This window comes from Anser brachyrhynchus (genome assembly GCF_964034855.1).
Source record: "Anser brachyrhynchus genome assembly, chromosome: 2".
Lineage (NCBI taxonomy): Eukaryota > Metazoa > Chordata > Aves > Anseriformes > Anatidae > Anser > Anser brachyrhynchus.
The window spans coordinates 621,470-637,098 of NC_137695.1; the positions used below are offsets into that span (position 1 = coordinate 621,470).

General features: G+C 75.4%; 3 protein-coding genes across 6 annotated transcripts; 1 reads left to right on the forward strand and 2 right to left on the reverse strand.

Annotated features, from left to right (window-relative positions):
- Nucleotides 1-62: 62 nt before the first annotated feature.
- CDK5 (cyclin dependent kinase 5) lies at nucleotides 63-2,969 on the forward strand. Of its 2 annotated transcripts, none has more exons than XM_080581346.1 (12): nucleotides 63-218; nucleotides 311-399; nucleotides 966-1,033; nucleotides 1,104-1,164; nucleotides 1,240-1,296; nucleotides 1,382-1,477; nucleotides 1,610-1,684; nucleotides 1,796-1,892; nucleotides 1,985-2,054; nucleotides 2,197-2,257; nucleotides 2,323-2,403; nucleotides 2,510-2,969. In XM_080581346.1, exons 1-12 carry the CDS (start codon nucleotides 182-184, stop codon nucleotides 2,594-2,596), a joined length of 879 nt encoding a protein of 292 aa, XP_080437472.1. In that variant the 5' UTR covers nucleotides 63-181; the 3' UTR covers nucleotides 2,597-2,969. The 2 variants fall into 2 exon arrangements, with proteins under 2 accessions (XP_080437472.1, XP_080437473.1); XM_080581347.1 differs by having other exon boundaries at nucleotides 126-218; nucleotides 334-399.
- ASIC3 (acid sensing ion channel subunit 3) lies at nucleotides 2,831-10,636 on the reverse strand. Of its 3 annotated transcripts, XM_080581344.1 has the most exons (12): nucleotides 10,014-10,636; nucleotides 7,341-7,697; nucleotides 6,324-6,474; nucleotides 6,117-6,244; nucleotides 5,274-5,424; nucleotides 5,137-5,193; nucleotides 4,813-4,966; nucleotides 4,386-4,477; nucleotides 4,229-4,308; nucleotides 4,055-4,126; nucleotides 3,874-3,926; nucleotides 2,831-3,397 (listed from the first exon to the last, which is right to left on the reverse strand). In XM_080581344.1, the coding sequence occupies exons 1-12, from the start codon at nucleotides 10,569-10,571 to the stop codon at nucleotides 3,319-3,321; spliced, it is 1,932 nt and encodes a 643-aa protein (XP_080437470.1). In that variant the 5' UTR covers nucleotides 10,572-10,636; the 3' UTR covers nucleotides 2,831-3,318. The 3 variants fall into 3 exon arrangements, with proteins under 3 accessions (XP_080437470.1, XP_080437469.1, XP_080437468.1); XM_080581343.1 differs by lacking the exon at nucleotides 7,341-7,697 and having other exon boundaries at nucleotides 10,014-10,632; XM_080581342.1 differs by lacking the exons at nucleotides 3,874-3,926; nucleotides 10,014-10,636 and having other exon boundaries at nucleotides 7,341-10,007.
- Nucleotides 10,637-11,511: 875 nt separating this feature from the next.
- On the reverse strand, nucleotides 11,512-15,574 carry ABCB8 (ATP binding cassette subfamily B member 8; the record flags this gene model as incomplete). The annotated part of the gene is given in 18 exon segments (XM_080579485.1): nucleotides 11,512-11,627; nucleotides 12,243-12,335; nucleotides 12,337-12,494; nucleotides 12,580-12,727; nucleotides 12,811-12,944; nucleotides 13,083-13,177; nucleotides 13,271-13,407; nucleotides 13,500-13,533; nucleotides 13,621-13,726; nucleotides 13,816-13,913; nucleotides 13,999-14,084; nucleotides 14,188-14,349; nucleotides 14,424-14,529; nucleotides 14,618-14,712; nucleotides 14,802-14,957; nucleotides 15,040-15,277; nucleotides 15,279-15,326; nucleotides 15,489-15,574. Coding segments are annotated over 18 exon segments (2,061 nt in total). The 3' UTR covers nucleotides 11,512-11,546.
- Between the last annotated feature and the right edge of the window lie 55 nt (nucleotides 15,575-15,629).

A 15,629-nucleotide genomic window follows, 5' to 3' on the forward strand; every position in this document is an offset into this window, starting at 1 on the left:
CCGGGAGGTGTGGCCGCGAAGGGGGCGTGGCCTCGCGGGGGGCGGGGCCACCGCGGGGGCTGCCGGGAGGTGTGGCCGTGCCGGGAGGCGTGGCGGTACCGGAGGGGCGGGGGCCGGCGCGGGGGCTGCCGGGAGGCGCGGCGGCGGCCGGTCGGTGCGGCCCTGAGCGGAGCGCGGCGCGATGCAGAAATACGAGAAACTGGAGAAGATCGGGGAAGGTGCGGGGGGAGGGGACCGGGACGGGTACGGGGGCGGGGATAGGGGCTGGTCCCGGTACCGGTACCGGTGCCGGTGCCCGTGCTGCCCGCAGGCACCTACGGGACCGTGTTCAAGGCCAAGAACCGGGAGACGCACGAGATCGTGGCGCTGAAGCGGGTGCGGCTGGACGACGACGATGAGGTGAGGGCGCCGGGGCCGCACCGGGACCGATCCGAGCCGTGCCGAGTGGTCCCGGGCCATACCGAGCCGTACCGGGCTGATCCGAGCCGGGCCATACCGAGCCGTGCCGGGCTGAGCCATCCTGAACAGCCCCGTGCCATACCGAGCCATGCCGGGCCGGGCCATACTGACCCGGGCCGTGCTAAGCAGTCCTGTGCCATGCCGGGCCATACCGAGCCGTGCCGATCTGAGCCATACGGAATGGTCCCGTGCCATACCGACCGGAGTCGTGCTGAGCGGTCCCGTGCCATGCCAGGCTGTGCTGTGCCGTGCCGGGCCGATCTGAGCCGTGCCAAGCGGTCCCATGCCATACCGAGCCGGGCCGTGCCGGGCCGGGCCATACCAATCCGAGCCATACCAAGTGGTCCCGTGCCGTGCCGGGCTGGGTCGCGCTGTACCAAGCGGTCCCGTGCCATGCTGAGCCGTGCCAAGCGGTCCCGTGCCATGCTGGGCCATACCGAGCGGTCCCACGCCATACCGAGCCGTGCCGTGCCGTGCCGTGCCGACCCGGTGCTTGGTGCCCGCAGGGCGTGCCCAGCTCGGCGCTGCGGGAGATCTGCCTGCTGAAGGAGCTGAAGCACAAGAACATCGTCAGGTGAGGACGGCCCGGCCCCGCGGGGCGCGTGCCCCCCGGGACCCGGTGCGAGGTGCCGCCGCCCCCGCAGGCTGCACGACGTCCTGCACAGCGACAAGAAGCTGACGCTGGTGTTCGAGTTCTGCGACCAGGTGAGCGCCCGGCGCGTGCGGCACGCGGCCCCCGGCCCCCGCCGCGCCCTGACGCCGCCGCTGCCTCCCCGCCAGGACCTGAAGAAGTACTTCGACAGCTGCAACGGGGACCTGGACCCCGAGATCGTCAAGGTGGGGGTCCCGGGGGGCGGGGGGCGCCCGGCTGCGGCGGTGCCAGGCGGGCACGTCGCGCTCACGGCCGCGCTCTCCCCCGCAGTCCTTCATGTACCAGCTGCTGAAGGGCCTCGCGTTCTGCCACAGCCGCAACGTGCTGCACAGGGACCTCAAGCCCCAGAACCTGCTCATCAACAGGGTGAGCCCGGGGCGGGGGGCGTCTGTCCCTCTGGGGTCCCTCTGGAGTCCCTTCGGGCAGCAGGGCGCAGAGCAGTGGCTGCCGCCGGGCACGGGGCTCTCTGACCCCGCTGACCCGGAGCTCTCGCCGCAGAACGGGGAGCTCAAGCTGGCGGACTTCGGCTTGGCGCGAGCCTTCGGCATCCCCGTGCGCTGCTACTCAGCCGAGGTGAGCCGGGCGGCCGGCGGGACGCCCTCCTGCTGCCGGTGGCTCTGGGGGGGGGGGGGGGGCCGGCCCCGCCTGCCCCGCTGCGAGCATCCCCCCGCCGCCCCCGCGCAGGTCGTCACGCTGTGGTACCGGCCCCCGGACGTGCTGTTCGGTGCCAAGCTCTACTCCACCTCCATCGACATGTGGTCGGCCGGCTGCATCTTCGCAGGTAGCCGGGGGCGGCCCTGCCCTGGGGGGGGGGGCGGGGGGGGGGCCGGGACCCCGCGGGGCCGCCGGGGCTCATCCCCGCTCCCTGCCTAGAGCTGGCCAACGCGGGGCGGCCGCTCTTCCCGGGGAACGACGTGGACGACCAGCTGAAGAGGATTTTCCGATATCCTTGTGGGGCGCGGGGGGAGAGGGGAGGGGGGGGTGCAGGAGGAGAGCTGGGATGGGGCCGGGGGGGCGCGCGGGTCCCCGGGCTGGGGTCTCCCGAGCACCCCGGAGCGGTGGCCCTTGACTGCGGCCGCCCCCACGCTGCTGGGCACCCCCACGGAGGAGCAGTGGCCAGCCATGGCCAAGCTGCCCGACTACAAGGTGAGGCGCGGGGGGGGCGCGGGGGGGCGGCCGGCGCGGGGCCCGGCTCTCACGGCTCTCCCCAGCCCTACCCCATGTACCCCGCCACCACCTCCCTCGTCAACGTGGTGCCCAAGCTCAACGCCACCGGCCGGGACCTGCTGCAGGTGAGCGCCGCGGGGAGGTGGGAGGGGGGGCACCGAGGCCGTGCGGGGAGGGGGGGCTGCTCCGGGAGCCCCCGGCCTCACCCCCCCCCGCCCGTGCCGCCCGCAGAACCTGCTGAAGTGCAACCCGGTGCAGCGGATATCGGCGGAGGAGGCGCTGCAGCACCCCTACTTCACGGACTTCTGCCCGCCCTAGGTCTGGCCTGGTCCCGCGCAGAGCCGCGGCCGCGGCGGGGGGAGCAGGGGACAAGCGCCCCGCGGCCCCCCCCCCTCCCCGCTATTTATTAGGTTTTTATCCAGCGCCCCCCGCGCCCGCCCCGCGTGCCGGGTGCTGGCTCGGCCGCCTCTGCCCCCCCAGCAGCAGGGCTGGGGCACCGGCGTGCCCCCCGCGGTGCTGGCAGAGCGGCAGGACCTGGGGGGGGGCCAGACCCCCGCGCCCCCCCCGCCTCTCCCCAGCCCTGGCAGCGGACGGGGCCCCCGGTGCTGGCTCCGGGGGGGGCACCGCGTTTCCCACCACGCTGCACGCGGGTGGCTGCGCGTGTTTGGTACAGACATAAAGAGCTTCCCCCTCCCCGAGCCGCCTCCTTCCTGGTGCAGCTGGGGGCCGCCGGGACAGCCTGAGGCTGCGTGGGGGGGTGGTGGGTGGGATCCCCCCCCCGGGTTGGGACCCCCCCGAGGCACAGCCATGAGGCACAGCCACACCACCACCGCGTGGGGCAGGACTTTAATGGCGCGGGGAGGCGCATGTACAGCGGGGACGTGGAGACAAGCAGCACATGCAGGGACACGGGGAGCCCCGCAGCCCCCTGCCGCCTGGGCACCGTGCCGGGCTGGGGGGGTCTGCTCCCCACCAGCCCCCCCCCGGCCGGCCGGGGGTGCGGGGCCGGGCCCCTCAGCAGGCGAACTCCTCCAGGGCGCCTACAGCCGGGTGACGAGGTAGCACGTTCGGGGCGAAGGCGACACCGTCCGCGTGGCTGCGCAGGGGGCGGCAGGCACTCTGCGGGCACGATGGGGGGCAGCAGTTGGGGGGGGGGGGGCTCTGGGGGGGCTGCTTCCACCCCCCCCCAGCTGCCCCACGGGGCCCCAGAGGACTGGAGCTGTTGTCCGAGCTGTGCGCGGTGTCATTGCATCCATGCGCGCTGTGGGAGCCAACACACGCACACCCCCCCCACACACACTCCATGGGGCAGGGCCCCCCCCCCAACCACAGCCCCCCCATTTTGCCGGAGCACCACCCCGACCCCGGGCAGGGCACGGCCCCGGCGCTGTCCCCGCTGTGCCTGGGGACGGTGGCACGCCGCCGGGGGTGATGCATGAGGATGGGAGCGCAGCCGGCCCCGCGGATGGTGCCGAGAGAAGCCTGGGATGGAGGGGGACGTGGGGGGGCCCTGCCGCCGTCCTCGCCCCGCGCCCCCCCACCCCCCCCCCGGTGTCCCTGGGTCCCCGTGGCTGGGCTGGCGGCGCGGCATCTACCTGGGCCCGGGCGGGAGCGCGGCGGCGGGGCTGCCCGGCACGGCTGGATGCTCCTGGGGCAGGGCGGGCGGACAGAGAGGAGACAATGAGGCGGGGGGGCCGCAGATGGGGTGGGATGAGGTGCCGGGGGGGGGGGGGGGAAGCGGGGCAGGGGGCTTGCGGGGCGCCGGAGGGGGGTTACCAGGGTGCTGCTGCTGCTCCGCCGCATCCGCTTCTTGTCCTTGTAGAAGCCGAGGAGCTTGTCCCGAAACACCTTTGGGAGGGGAGAGGTCAGCGCCCCCCCGCCCGTGGCCCCGCGGGTGCTGGGGCCGAGGGACGGGCCAGGCGAGTGGCCCCGTGGCGCGGGCAGCCTCACCTCGTACAGGTAGTCGAAGATCTCCAGGATGGTGAGGAGGCTGGCGCCGATGAAGAGCCCCATCTGTCCCCCGATGTCGCCTGGGGCGCGAGGGCAGCGTTGGTGCGCGGCCGCCCCCCAGCCCCGGCCCCAGCCCCAGCCGCAGCCGGGCACTCACCCAGCAGTCCCGCCACCTCGTACGCCTTCTTCTGCTCTATCATCTCGTAGTTCAGGGCCTCGAAGAAGATGTCCAGCACCAGCACGTTGTCCCTGGGGGACAGGCGGGTTTGGGGCAGGCAGACGAGCCGTCCGGCGCGGCGACGAGCTGGGGTCTGCGCCGTGCCGCGGGTGGGACGGGGGGGGGTCTGCGTGCACGCCAGGGGCGGCACAGCGGGGCCGTGCCATGCAGTGCCGTGCGGTTTGCCCAGTGCTGGGGCGGGTTTGCATCCGGGAGGCCATGCCGTGCCGTGCTGCTCCATGCAGTGCTGCGTGCTGGGGGGTGGTACGTGGCTGTGCCGTGCCATGCCATGCCATGCCGTGCCGTGCCGTGCCATGCCGTGCCGTGCCGTGCACCATGGGCAGCAGCGGGGCCGCGCGGCACTCACGCGATGTACTGCTCGGTCTTGTTGAACTTCTTGGCCAGGTAGCGGGCGGAGGCCTTGCTGGGGATCTTCACCATGGAGAGCTCTTTGCCATAGCGCACCATGTCGCAGGGCGTGCGGCAGGCGCAGTACTCGCTGTCCTTCTTCACCAGGAAGTCTGGGGGGGGGGGGGGCACGGGCTGGGACGGGGGGCGCAGGCCCGCAGCCCCCCACCCTGCACGTGTCCCCCGAGCGCTGCCGGCGGGACCCCAGACCTGCACATCCCCGGTGGAACCGACGGGGATGGGCTTGGGGACGGCGGGGCTGTGACCGTGGGGCTGCACCTACCCAGCGCAGGGTCAGCGCACTCCTTGTACTGCTCCGGCGTGCAGACGTTGGCGTTGCCTGTGGGGGGATGCAGCGGTCGTGGGGTGCTGGGGGGTCCCGGGGGGGGGGTCCCTGCTCCCCGCCGCCCCCCCACTCACCCGGCATGTGCACCATGCGGCAGTTGCAGTTCTCGGCCAGGTAGCGCGTCTCGCAGTCGAGGCGGCAGGCGGTGATGCTGTAGTTGGTGAAGAAGTCGGACTCGATGGGGGTGGCCTTGCAGTCCCCCCAGGGCGGGGGCAGGTACACCAGCTGCCGGGCCGGTGCTAAGGAAAACTCGGCAGCGCCGGCGGCCCCGTCCCACGGCCCCATCCCACGGCCCCGTCCCATGGCCCCGTCCCACGGCCCCAGCCCGCCTCGGTGGCCCCATCCCACGGGTGGGCAACGCAGAGCCACGGTGGGGCCGAGAGGGGAGACCCATGGCGGGCACTGCGGGATGGGGGCTCCGGACCCCACGGGGACAGGGCCTGGTGTAGCCAGGGGGTCACCAGCACCGCGGGCTTGGTGGTGCGAGAGGGGGGTGTTGGGGGGGGGGGACAGCAGAGAGGGGCAGGGGCAGCGCTGCTGCCCACACCAGCAGCACCGGCACACATGGAGACGCCCACTCGAGGCACCTAAATTTAGGTGTCTGGCTGCGCCAGCTTGCGGCCGCCCCTGCCCGCAGGCTGCTCGGCAGGAGCCGGGGGGAACGGTGGGGGGGGCACAGCCCGAGCCTGCGGCAGGGACCGAGCGGCCCCGGCACGGGGCTGCCCCACGCCGCGGTGCCAGAGCCGCTGCACCAGTGCCCGCGAGCTGCGGCACCGCACGGGACGACCCTGCCCAGGCACTGCCGGAGCCTGGGGCAGCCTCGGTCCCCGCAGCGGGGGCTGCCTGTGCCGGGGAGGGGTCCCGGTGCCCCCCCCAGCGTTGGGGTGCACCCGCGTGGTGCGGGAGGCGCCGGATACCCGCTGCTGCTGGCAGGACACGAAGGTCTGGAAGCCGGGCGCCACCCCGAAGCCCAGCTGGTCGATGAAGGGGGGCTCCTGCTGGCTGTGGATCTGCACCTTCACCCCCGCCTCGTAGGATGTCTCGTCTGCAAGGCAGCGCGGGGCTATGCAGGGCTGGGCCTCCTCCCCCCCCCCACACACACCCCCAGCATGCGGGGTCCTCACCGGTGTCCCCCCAGACGGGCAGGTATTCCTCCTGCTGGATGTTGAGCATCAGCTCCAGGCCGTTGCCCGCGCCGCCCTGCAGCGTGGTCAGCAGCTCGGTGCCCGGCTGCCCCGAGTTGAAGGTGTAGCACTTGCCCAGGCGGGTGAAGATCTGCGGGGTGGGGGCGGCAGCCTCAGCACCTGCCCCGGGGCAGGGGGACGGGAGCTGGGCCCCACAGGGCCCCGAGTGGGGCTGGAGGGCCGGGGGCTGGGACCCTGCAGGGCCCCGCGGCGCAGGGCAGGGCCGGTGCGCTGCTCCCTTCCCCGCTGGCACCAGCACGGGGCCGCAGCCCCTGCCCCAGTGCCGTCCTAGAGCGGTGCTGGAGCCCGCCCGGCCCCACGGCGGCTGATCCCGTGCTGAGGGGCCGGGAGGCGGCTTGGCACCGCTGGGCTCCCCTGGGTGCGCCCTGGTGCTGCAGCCCCCACGTTGCCCTACGTCCCTGGGGGTGGGCGAGAGGAGCTGCCCCTGCCAGCGCCGTGGGGGCTTCACCAAGCACCTGGGGCTGGGGACGGAAAGGGCGGGCAGGTGCCATGCCCCACAGACACTGCCCCACATCCTGTGCACCCCACTATCCCACAGCCTGCGCATCCCATTGCCCAACAACCTGTGCACCCCGCTATCCCACGGCTTGTGCACCCCACTACCCCACAGCCGGTGCGTCCCACAGCCTGTGCATCCCATCACCCCACAGCCTGCACAACCCACCACCCCACAGCCTGTGCACCCCACAGCCCGCAGCCTGCACATCCCATCGTTCCTCAGCCTGCCCTGCCCTGGGTCCTGCCCAAGCCCTGCCCTGGAAAGAGCCACCCCGGGGGCAGAGCTGGCCGGGCATGGGGATGGGGAAGGGGATGGGGAAGGGGATGGGGGCTGCTGCGAGTCCTGCCCAGGGCCGAGCTGCCTGCGGCAGAGCCGGCCACGGCCACGGTGGTGGCGGTGGCCACGGCGGTGGCCACGGTGGTGGCAGTGGCACTCACGGCGGTGAAGTTCTCGGGGCCGCAGTCCTGGCCGCGGAAGCGGCAGCTCAGCAGCATGTCGTGGATGGGGTGCCCGGCGCGCTGGTAGAAGGCGGCCAGGTCGTAGCTCTTGCTGGGGAAGAAGCCGGTGAAGTCCGCGGGCTGCCCCAGCGCCCGCAGGTAGCGGGAGAAGTCCTCCCGCTCCACGGCCAGCAGCTCCTTGCCCAGCCAGAACAGGTCGTTGGGGGTGAGCTGGGAGCGCCGGATGCGGTTGTAGTTGCAGAGGGTGACGGCGGGGAAGACGAGGACGCGGCTCTCCGCCTCGTCCAGCATGGTGACGTGGGGGTAGGCGGCGTAGTGCCGGACCCGCTCCCCGGCCTGCAGCAGGAAGGCGCCCAGCGAGGCCAGGAAGGCGCCGGCCCAGAGCAGGCGGCGCGGGGCGGGGGCGCCGGGCACGAAGACGTGCCCCAGCCCGTGCAGGGTGCAGGAGCTGGCGAAGGCGGCCAGGCTGGCGGCCCCGCGCGCCCCGCTGCCCGGCTGCGCGGCCATGGTGGCCCCGTCCTGCGGCGCGGCTCTGCAGGGGGATTGGGTTTCAGCGCCAGCGCGGGGCAGCGCGGGGACGCGGGGGACACGTGAGCGGGCGCGAGGCAGGGCGGCAGCGGGGAGCGGGGCGGTGGGGACACAGCCCATCACCCTGCAGGGACACAGCCTGTCACCCCGCGGGGACACAGCCCCTCACCCTGCTGGGACCCACCCGCCTGCCCAGTGCCGGGGACCCCAGGGAGCAGGACGCCAGCACCCACAGTGCGAGCCGGAGCCGAGACCCCACGGATCTGTGAGAACCCCTCCCTGCCACCAAAGCCCCCGGGCAGAGCAGCCCCCGCACCCTGCACCCCCCTGCGCCCAGCCCCGCGCCCCCTGCACCGAGTCCATCCCACGCAGGCTGCGGGGCCCCACGGAGCCCCCCCGGAGGGGCTGCATCAGGCGCAGGGGAAGGGGGGCGGTGGGCTGCTTGGGCCTGCTGCAGCCTCGAGCCCCCAGCCCCGTCCCACGGCCGCACGTGGCTGTGGGACCCCCCCGGCGGCCCCATCCTGACCCCACCGCGGGGGGGGGGGGGGGGGGGCGGCTGCTGCAGTACCGAGCTCCCAAAGAGGGGAGCCATCGCCATGGCAACGCTGCCCATGGGGGGGGGGCTGCCATGGCAACCGGCGGCCCAGCGCCGGGACGTGCTGGCTGGGGGGGACGGATGGGGATGGGGACGTGGCCCCTGCGCGCGCAGCGCTCGCCCCAACCATCTCCCACCTCCACCCCGCGGCGGGGACCACATGTCCCAGCCCCCGGCCCCACTGCCTCGGGGGGGCCCTGGGGGCACAGATGCGGCGTGAGCCCCCCGCCGCTCACGGCCCGGGCTTGGGACCCCCGTCACACGGCCGGGTGCCCGCACGCAGCCACCTCTGTGCCTGCGCCACAGTGGGAGCCGGTGTCCGGAGCGCGGGGCGGCGGCGGGGGGGCAGCGGGACCCTAATCCCCGCTCAGCCCGCGCATTAGCGCTGTATTTTTAGCAGGCAAAGTTGCAGCCGGTGCAGCCAGCGGTGGGGCTGAGCCGTGCTGCTGGGGGGGGGCACGGCCGGGCTCCGGGCAGGGCACTGCTGCACACACTCCTGCTGCCAGCGCCGGGGCCACACGTGCCCGGTGCAGCCCGTGAGCCGGGAACGTGGTGAGCAGCGGCCCCAAGAGCGGCAGGTGGCACGGGGGGAACGGGCGCTGGCCCCAAGACCCCCAGCTTGGCCCCACGCCCTGCCCCCGCCCCACCGCCCCCCCCCGCCGCAGGACCCGGCCCAGGGGATTACAGCCCAGGGAGGGGGTGCCGCAGCCCAGGGCTGCCCGGGGGAGTCCTTGGTGCGGAGCTGCAAAGGCGAATTAATTTCCTGCTCCCAAGTGTCGGGCTGGCGGCGGTCGCTGGTGTGACCGCACGCCGAGCTCGTGCCGACTGCGGTGGGGACTGGGGAGCAGAATGCGCGCACGAGGGTGCTGGCGGACGGACGTTTCCTGATCAACATGCCCCTTCCCCACGGAGCGAGCAGGGCGCCCGCCCCATGGCCCCACAGCCCCCCACCCCGTGGCCAGGCACTGCCTGCGTGGGTCTCACCTCTGCTGCAAGCGGGACCCCGCGGTGCTGAGTGTGCTGGATGGGGGTCCCGGTGCCCATCCCGGCTGCACCGGGTACACGAGGCCCCTCCTCGCTGCTACTGCCCCCCGGGGGCTCAGCTCCCCGGCACCGCGCTGCACTCACGGCAGGTGCCTGGGGCTGAGCCCCCTCGTCCCGTGCAGGGCGTGCAGCACGCCGCGGGGCACGGCAGCAGGGGGTGCTGATGGCATGGGGAGGGCGGGGGGGTGGAGGCTGCTCGGCTGCAGCACGGGCACTGTTCCCAGCTGCCTGGCACCCCCGTGGTGGGCACGGGATGGGGGCACCGCCAGCCAGCACCCAGCCCACCACAGTGCCCAGGCCGGCGGTGCCAAGGAAGGGGCTCGCCCGGGTGCCCACCAGCGCCGACACAGCCCCTGCACGCTGCTGCCCACCCCGTGGGGACACCCCCGGCCACCTGCGGCCCCCAGGAGCGGCGACCGCCCCGTCCCCCAGCGCGACCTCGTCCTGCGGCCGGGCCCCCCGGCGCGCCCGCGCCCCGCACTCACCACGGTGAAGTTGCGGGCGGTGCAGTTGGCGCCGCGGAAGGAGCACTGCAGCAGCATGTCGGTCAGGTCGTGGCCCGTGCGGTTGTAGAACTCGGCCATGCTGAAGGGCTTGGCCTTGAAGTTCTTGAAGTTGGCCTTGTCGCGCAGCGCGGCCAGCACGTCGGGCTCGGCCAGCTGCGGGTTGCTGATCTCGTAGCGGTCGTTGAGCAGCGCCAGCAGCTCGCCGACGTGGTACATGTCGTTGCGGGTGATCTTGGAGAAGCGGAACTCGTTGAGGTTGCAGATGGTGATGGCCGGGAAGGTGAGGTTGTGCGCGGCCACCTCGTCCAGCTTGGTGACGTGCGGGTAGGTGAGGAAGTAGGCGACGCGCTCGGCGCACACCAGCAGCAGCAGCCCCAGCGAGCCCAGGAAGAACACGCTCCAGAGCACGCGGCGCAGCGACACGGCGCCGTAGGCGAAGATGTGGCTGATGCCGTGCAGCGACGAGCTGCTGGCGAACGCCCGCAGGCTGGAGAGGGGCTCGGGGCCCCCCCCGCCGCCCTCCCCGCCGCCCCTCATGCTGCCGCCGCCGCCGGTCCCGCGGTCGCCGCCGCCCGCCCCCGCCCCATCGCCGCCCCAGCCCCGGCCCGGCCCGGCCCGGCCGCTCCGCTCCGCCGCGGGAGGCGCCGCTCTCCGGGGGCCGCGCCCGGTGCGGCACCGCCCCCGGCCCCGGCCCCGGCCCCGGCCCCGGCCCCGGCCCCGGCCCCGGCCCCGCCGCCCCGCGGCTGCTGCGCTCCCCGCGCCGGGCGCCTCCCCCGGGGCTCCGCGCTCCGCTGCCGCCGCCCCGGGCCCCGCCGCTCCCCGGGGCCGCCCCCGTGCACGGCGCCGAGGCTGCGGCTGCGCTGCCGGGGCCGCGAGCTTCCCGCAGCCGTGCCGCGGGCCGGGAGCTGCCCGGGGGGGCCGCGGCGGGCAGAGGCTGGGCCGGGGGGGCTCAGAAGGGAGGCGGCGGGGCGGCCCCCGGCAGCCCCCTCCGTCCCCGGGAACCCCCCGCGCTGCGCCCCGGCCCCCAGCCCCGGCGCTGCCCTGCCGGGGGGCCGGCGGGGACCCCCCCTGCGGCTGCCGCAAACTCCGGGGGAAGGCCTGGGGGTCCCGGGCGGCGGGGAGCCGAGACCGTGCTGCAGCGCCGGGACCGGCCCGGGGGGGTCCCGGAGCGCCCGGAGGAGCCCCGCGGGGGGACAGCGGCCGGGGGACGCCAGGGGCAGGCGGCGGAGCGCCCCGGTCCCTTCCCGGGGCCGTGCGGGGGGCGCCGCCGGGACGGGGCAAACCGAACCGAACCGAACCGGGCCGGGCCCAGCCCCCCCGGGACCCCGCTGCCCTCCCGGTGCCCCCCGCCGGAGGGGCGGGGCTTAGGAGCAGCACGGAGCCCGGCCCCGCCCCCCGGCCCGGTGCCCCGCCCCCTCCCGGAACTGCCGCCGCTGCCCGCCCCGCCCCGGCCCCCCCCCGCACACGTCACAGCCGGTGTCCGGCACCGTTTTATTGCCCCCCCCGCCCCGCTCAGCGCCGCTCCGCCGCCTGCCGCCGGGTCAGCTCCGCGTACAGCCCGCCGCGCCGCCACAGCTCCTCGTGCGTGCCGGCCTGCGGGGCCGCCGTCACCGGGCGGGGCACGGCCCGGGCCCGCCCACCTCGGGAAGGCCCCGCCCACCTCGGGAAGGCCCCGCCCACCTCGGGACAGGCCCCGCCCACCTCGGGACAGGCCCCGCCCACCTCGGGACAGGCCCCGCCCACCTCGGGACAGGCCCCGCCCACTTTGGGAAGGCCCCGCCCACCTCGGGACAGGCCCCGCCCCCAGCCCAAGCCCCCCCGAGGAACCCCTCCAAGCCCCGCCCCCCGCCCCTCCCCAGAGGACCCCTCTCCAAGCCCCGCCCTTCCCTGGGCCAGGCCCCGCCCCTTGCCCATCCATGAATGAACCCCCCCAAGCCCCGCCCCCACCCGGAGAAACCCCACCCAAGCCCCGCCCCCTTTGAGACAAGCCCCGCCCCCTGGCCCCACACCCTTAGGGCACCCCGCCAAGCCCCGCCCCGCTTTGGTCAAGCCCCGCCCCTTTGCCCCTCCCTAGAGGACCCCCTCCAAGCCCCGCCCCTTGCCCCGCCCCTTGCCCTGACGACCCCGCCCCGCCCCTCACCCTGTCCCCAGATGACCCCGCCCCGCCCCTGCCCCTCCCACGGGTGGCCCCGCCCCCGCCCCGCCCACCTCGGCCACGCGCCCGCCGTCCAGCACGACGATGAGGTGGGCGCCGCGCACGGTGCTGAGCCGGTGGGCGATGACCAGCACCGTGCGCCCCGCGCGCCGCCCGCTCCAGCGCCGCCTGCACCACGCGCTCCGACTCGGCGTCCAGCGCGCTGGTGGCCTCGTCCAGCACCAGCACGGCCGGGTCCTTGAGCAGCGCCCGCGCGATGGCGATGCGCTGCCGCTGCCCCCCCGACAGCGCCGCGCCGCGCTCGCCTGCGGAGCACGGGGACGCGGTGGGTGCCCCCGACCCCCAGCACCCGCCCCACCGCCCCCCGCCCGCCCCCGCCCCGCCGCTCACCCACGACGGTGCCGTAGCCCTCCGGGAAGCTGCGGATGAAGCCGTCGGCGTTGGCGAGGCGCGCGGCCGCGTACACCTCCTCATCGGAGGCGCCCGGCTTCCCGAAGCGGATGTTCTCCATGATGGTGGTGCCGAAGAGCACGGGGTCCTGCGGGAGCGCTCGGCCTTGAGCGCTGGGACCGGCCCCGGCCCCCCCACCCCAGACGCGCCTGGCCCCCCCGCGCCCCACACCTGGCTGATGAAGCCGATGACCTGGCCACGCAGCCAGGAGGGGTCCAGCGAGGCGATGTCGTGGCCGTCCAGCGTGATGCTGCCCTGCGTGGGCTCGTAGAAGCGCTCCAGCAGCGCCGCCACCGTCGACTTCCCTGCGTGGGGGCACCGGGGGGCAGCGTCAGGTCCCGGCCCCAGCCCCGTCGGGGCGCACTGGGCAGCACACTCGCCCCTGCCTCCAGCCAACGGGGATCCTGTGCCCCCGGGGTGTCAGGAAGGGGCCGTGCCGGTACCTCCTCCGGAGGGTCCCACGATGGCCACGGTCTTGCCAGGGGGCAGGCTGAGGCTGAAGTCCCGCAGGACGGGGTGCCCAGGGCGCGTGGGGTAGCTGCGGGCAGAGGTGCGGGGGCTCAGGGGGCTGCAGGCAGCTGGGGGGTCGGTGGGGCAGGGGCAGGGGCTGGGGCCGGGGCCGGGGGCTCACCTGAAGGAGACGCGGTGGAAGGCGACGTGGCCGAGCAGCGAGTGGCTGGGGATGGAGGCGCCCCCCCGCAGCGGCACCTTGGGCTCCAGCGTCATGAACTCCAGGACGCGGGCACCCGCGCTCAGACCGCGCACAACCTGGGGGGGGGACAACACGGACACAGCCGGAGTGCCCCCGTCCTGCCCAGCAGCTGGGGGTCAGCGCGGGGACCCGGTGGGACCCCCCCTACCTGCCCGAAGAGGATGGAGATGTTCGCCATGGACCTGCCGGCACGGGGGAGAGGCTGAGCTCAGGGCGAGCCCTGAGGCGGTGGCAGCGAGGCGGGGGGGGCGCGGGGGCCCTGCCCTCACCTTTGCACCGTCTGCGAGGCCACCAGGAAGGACATGAGGTCTCCGGGCGAGAGCTCGTTCCCGGCCATCAGCGAGCCGCCCACGAAGATGGTCCCCAGCACGATGCCTGCGGGCACGGGGCGCTTGTGGGTCCTGCCCCCCTGTGGGTCCTGACATCCCCCCCCATGGGTCCTGCCCCCCCGCGGGGTCACTCACCGTTGAGCGCCAGGTTGGAGAGCCCCTGGAAGGCGGCGATGCCCAGCCCCAGCCGCTGGCTCAGCTGGCTCGAGTGCTCCGCCTCGGCGCAGTACAGCCTGCGGGCGGGGGGGTGACGGCACCGCGGCCAGCCCGCACCCCCCCGCCCCGTGCCACCAGTGCCGGACCCCGCCGCATCCTCACCCCGCCTGCTGGTCCTCCATGGCGAAGGCGCGCACGGTGCGGACGTTCCCCAGCACCTCGTCTGCCACCCCGGTGGCCTTGGCCACCTGCGCCGAGAGGGATGAGGGACATGGGAGAGGGCAGCCGGCGGGACGGGGCGGCCCCGGGCTCTGCCCCTGGGGGGTCGTGGGTGAGGGGCGCGGGGTTTACCTGCTCCTGCGCCCGGCGGGAGAGGCTGCGGAGGAAGGAGCCGACGAGGGCGCCGGCGCCCACCAGCGTGGGCATGACGAGGAGGAGGAGGCCGGTGAGCTTGGGCGAGAGCAGGTACAGCGAGAGGATGCAGCCCGCCGCCTGGGTGCTGCTGCGCAGGCCCTGCGGAGAACGGGGCCGTGGCAGGGCCGGGCACCGGGATGGGGGTCCGGGGGGGTCCGGTGCCACGGCCTCACCTGGGAGATGATGAGCTTGAAGGAGGACTTGAACTCCTGGACGTCGGCCGTCAGCCGGTTCACCAGCTGCCCTGTCCGGTTGGCATCATAGAACGCCACGTCCTGCCTGCGGGACAGCGGCGGGGTGGGTCGGGGGGCTGCAGCGGGACCCCCCCCACCGCCCCTCGTTTGTGTCCCCCCCCGGGGCGTCGTACCGCAGCAGGGAGATGAAAAGAGCCTTGCGCATGCTGGCGGCCACCTGCTCCCCGACCCGCGACAGCAGCGCGATGTACCCGAAGGTCAGCAGCCCCTGCGGGAAACGAGCGGGGGGCTTGGGACGGGGCGCGGGGTGCAGCCCCCCTGCCCCCCCCCCCCCCCCAGCACGGTGCCGGTGCCCACCTGCAGGCAGTAGAGGCTGAGCAGGCGCAGCGCCGGCGGGCGCGCAGCTCGCAGGTACCCGGCCAGGCGGCTCTGGGCGCCGCGGGCCACCACGTTCACCAGCTGCCCCAGCAGCACCGGGATGCGGACGTTGAGCAGGGCTGCGCCCAGGGCCAGCTGCGGGACGGGGCGTCAGCGGGACCGGGACGGGGACGGGGACAGGATGGGACCACAGCCCCTGCCACCCGCCTCTGCTCACCACCACGGCCGCTGAGAGGGCGAGGAGCTGCGGGCGCAGGAAGGCCCAGAAGACCGGCCAGTCGAACACGGGCTCCGGACGGGGCTGCGTGGGGTCAGTGGGGACACCGGGGACACCGGGGACAGCGGGGACAGCGGGGACAGCAGCCTCCTGGCAGCGCACAGCCGAGCCCAGGCAGCCCAGCGCCAGGCCAGCCGGGGCGGCCAGCAGCAGGCAGCGCGGGGCGAGCGGCGCGGGGCGGCGGGGGGGGGGCGCTGGGCCCCGGCCGGGCCCCCCCGTACCTGCAACTGGGGAGCGCCGTGAGCGCCCCGCCCGGGCACGGCGGGGGGGCGGCGGGGGACACGGGGGGGGGGGAGGGGGTCTGTGTCCCCCACAGCTCCCCCCCCCGCGTCCCTTCCCCTCCCCCCCCCCCCCCGAGGACCCCGGTTCCCCCCTGCCCCCCCCGCTACCTGCGCCCCGGGGCCGTGGACGGGCGCAGCGCAGCGCGCACCGAGCGGGCACCGACCCGCGCCCCGAGCGCCAGCAGCAGCAGCATGGCGGCACCGGCACGGCGCGGCACGGCCCGGCTCGGCACGGAAGGGGCGGGCTCC

Bases quoted from the DNA above. Each gene is read 5' to 3' on its own strand.
- CDK5 (XM_080581346.1), top strand. From the start codon at position 182: ATGCAGAAATACGAGAAACTGGAGAAGATCGGGGAAG. The intron at 1,297-1,381 runs GTGGGGGTCCCG...TCTCCCCCGCAG, and splicing joins TGGACCCCGAGATCGTCAAG to TCCTTCATGTACCAGCTGCT. The intron at 2,055-2,196 runs ATATCCTTGTGG...GGCCGCCCCCAC, and splicing joins CAGCTGAAGAGGATTTTCCG to GCTGCTGGGCACCCCCACGG.
- ASIC3 (XM_080581344.1), bottom strand. From the start codon at position 10,571: ATGAGGGGCGGCGGGGAGGGCGGCGGGGGGGGCCCCGAGCCCCTCTCC. The intron at 6,475-7,340 runs GTGAGTGCCACT...CCCACCCCGCAG, and splicing joins GCCCCGAGAACTTCACCGCC to ATCTTCACCCGCCTGGGCAA. The intron at 5,425-6,116 runs GTATCCGGCGCC...CCGGCCCGGCAG, and splicing joins TGTCCTGCCAGCAGCAGCGG to CTGGTGTACCTGCCCCCGCC.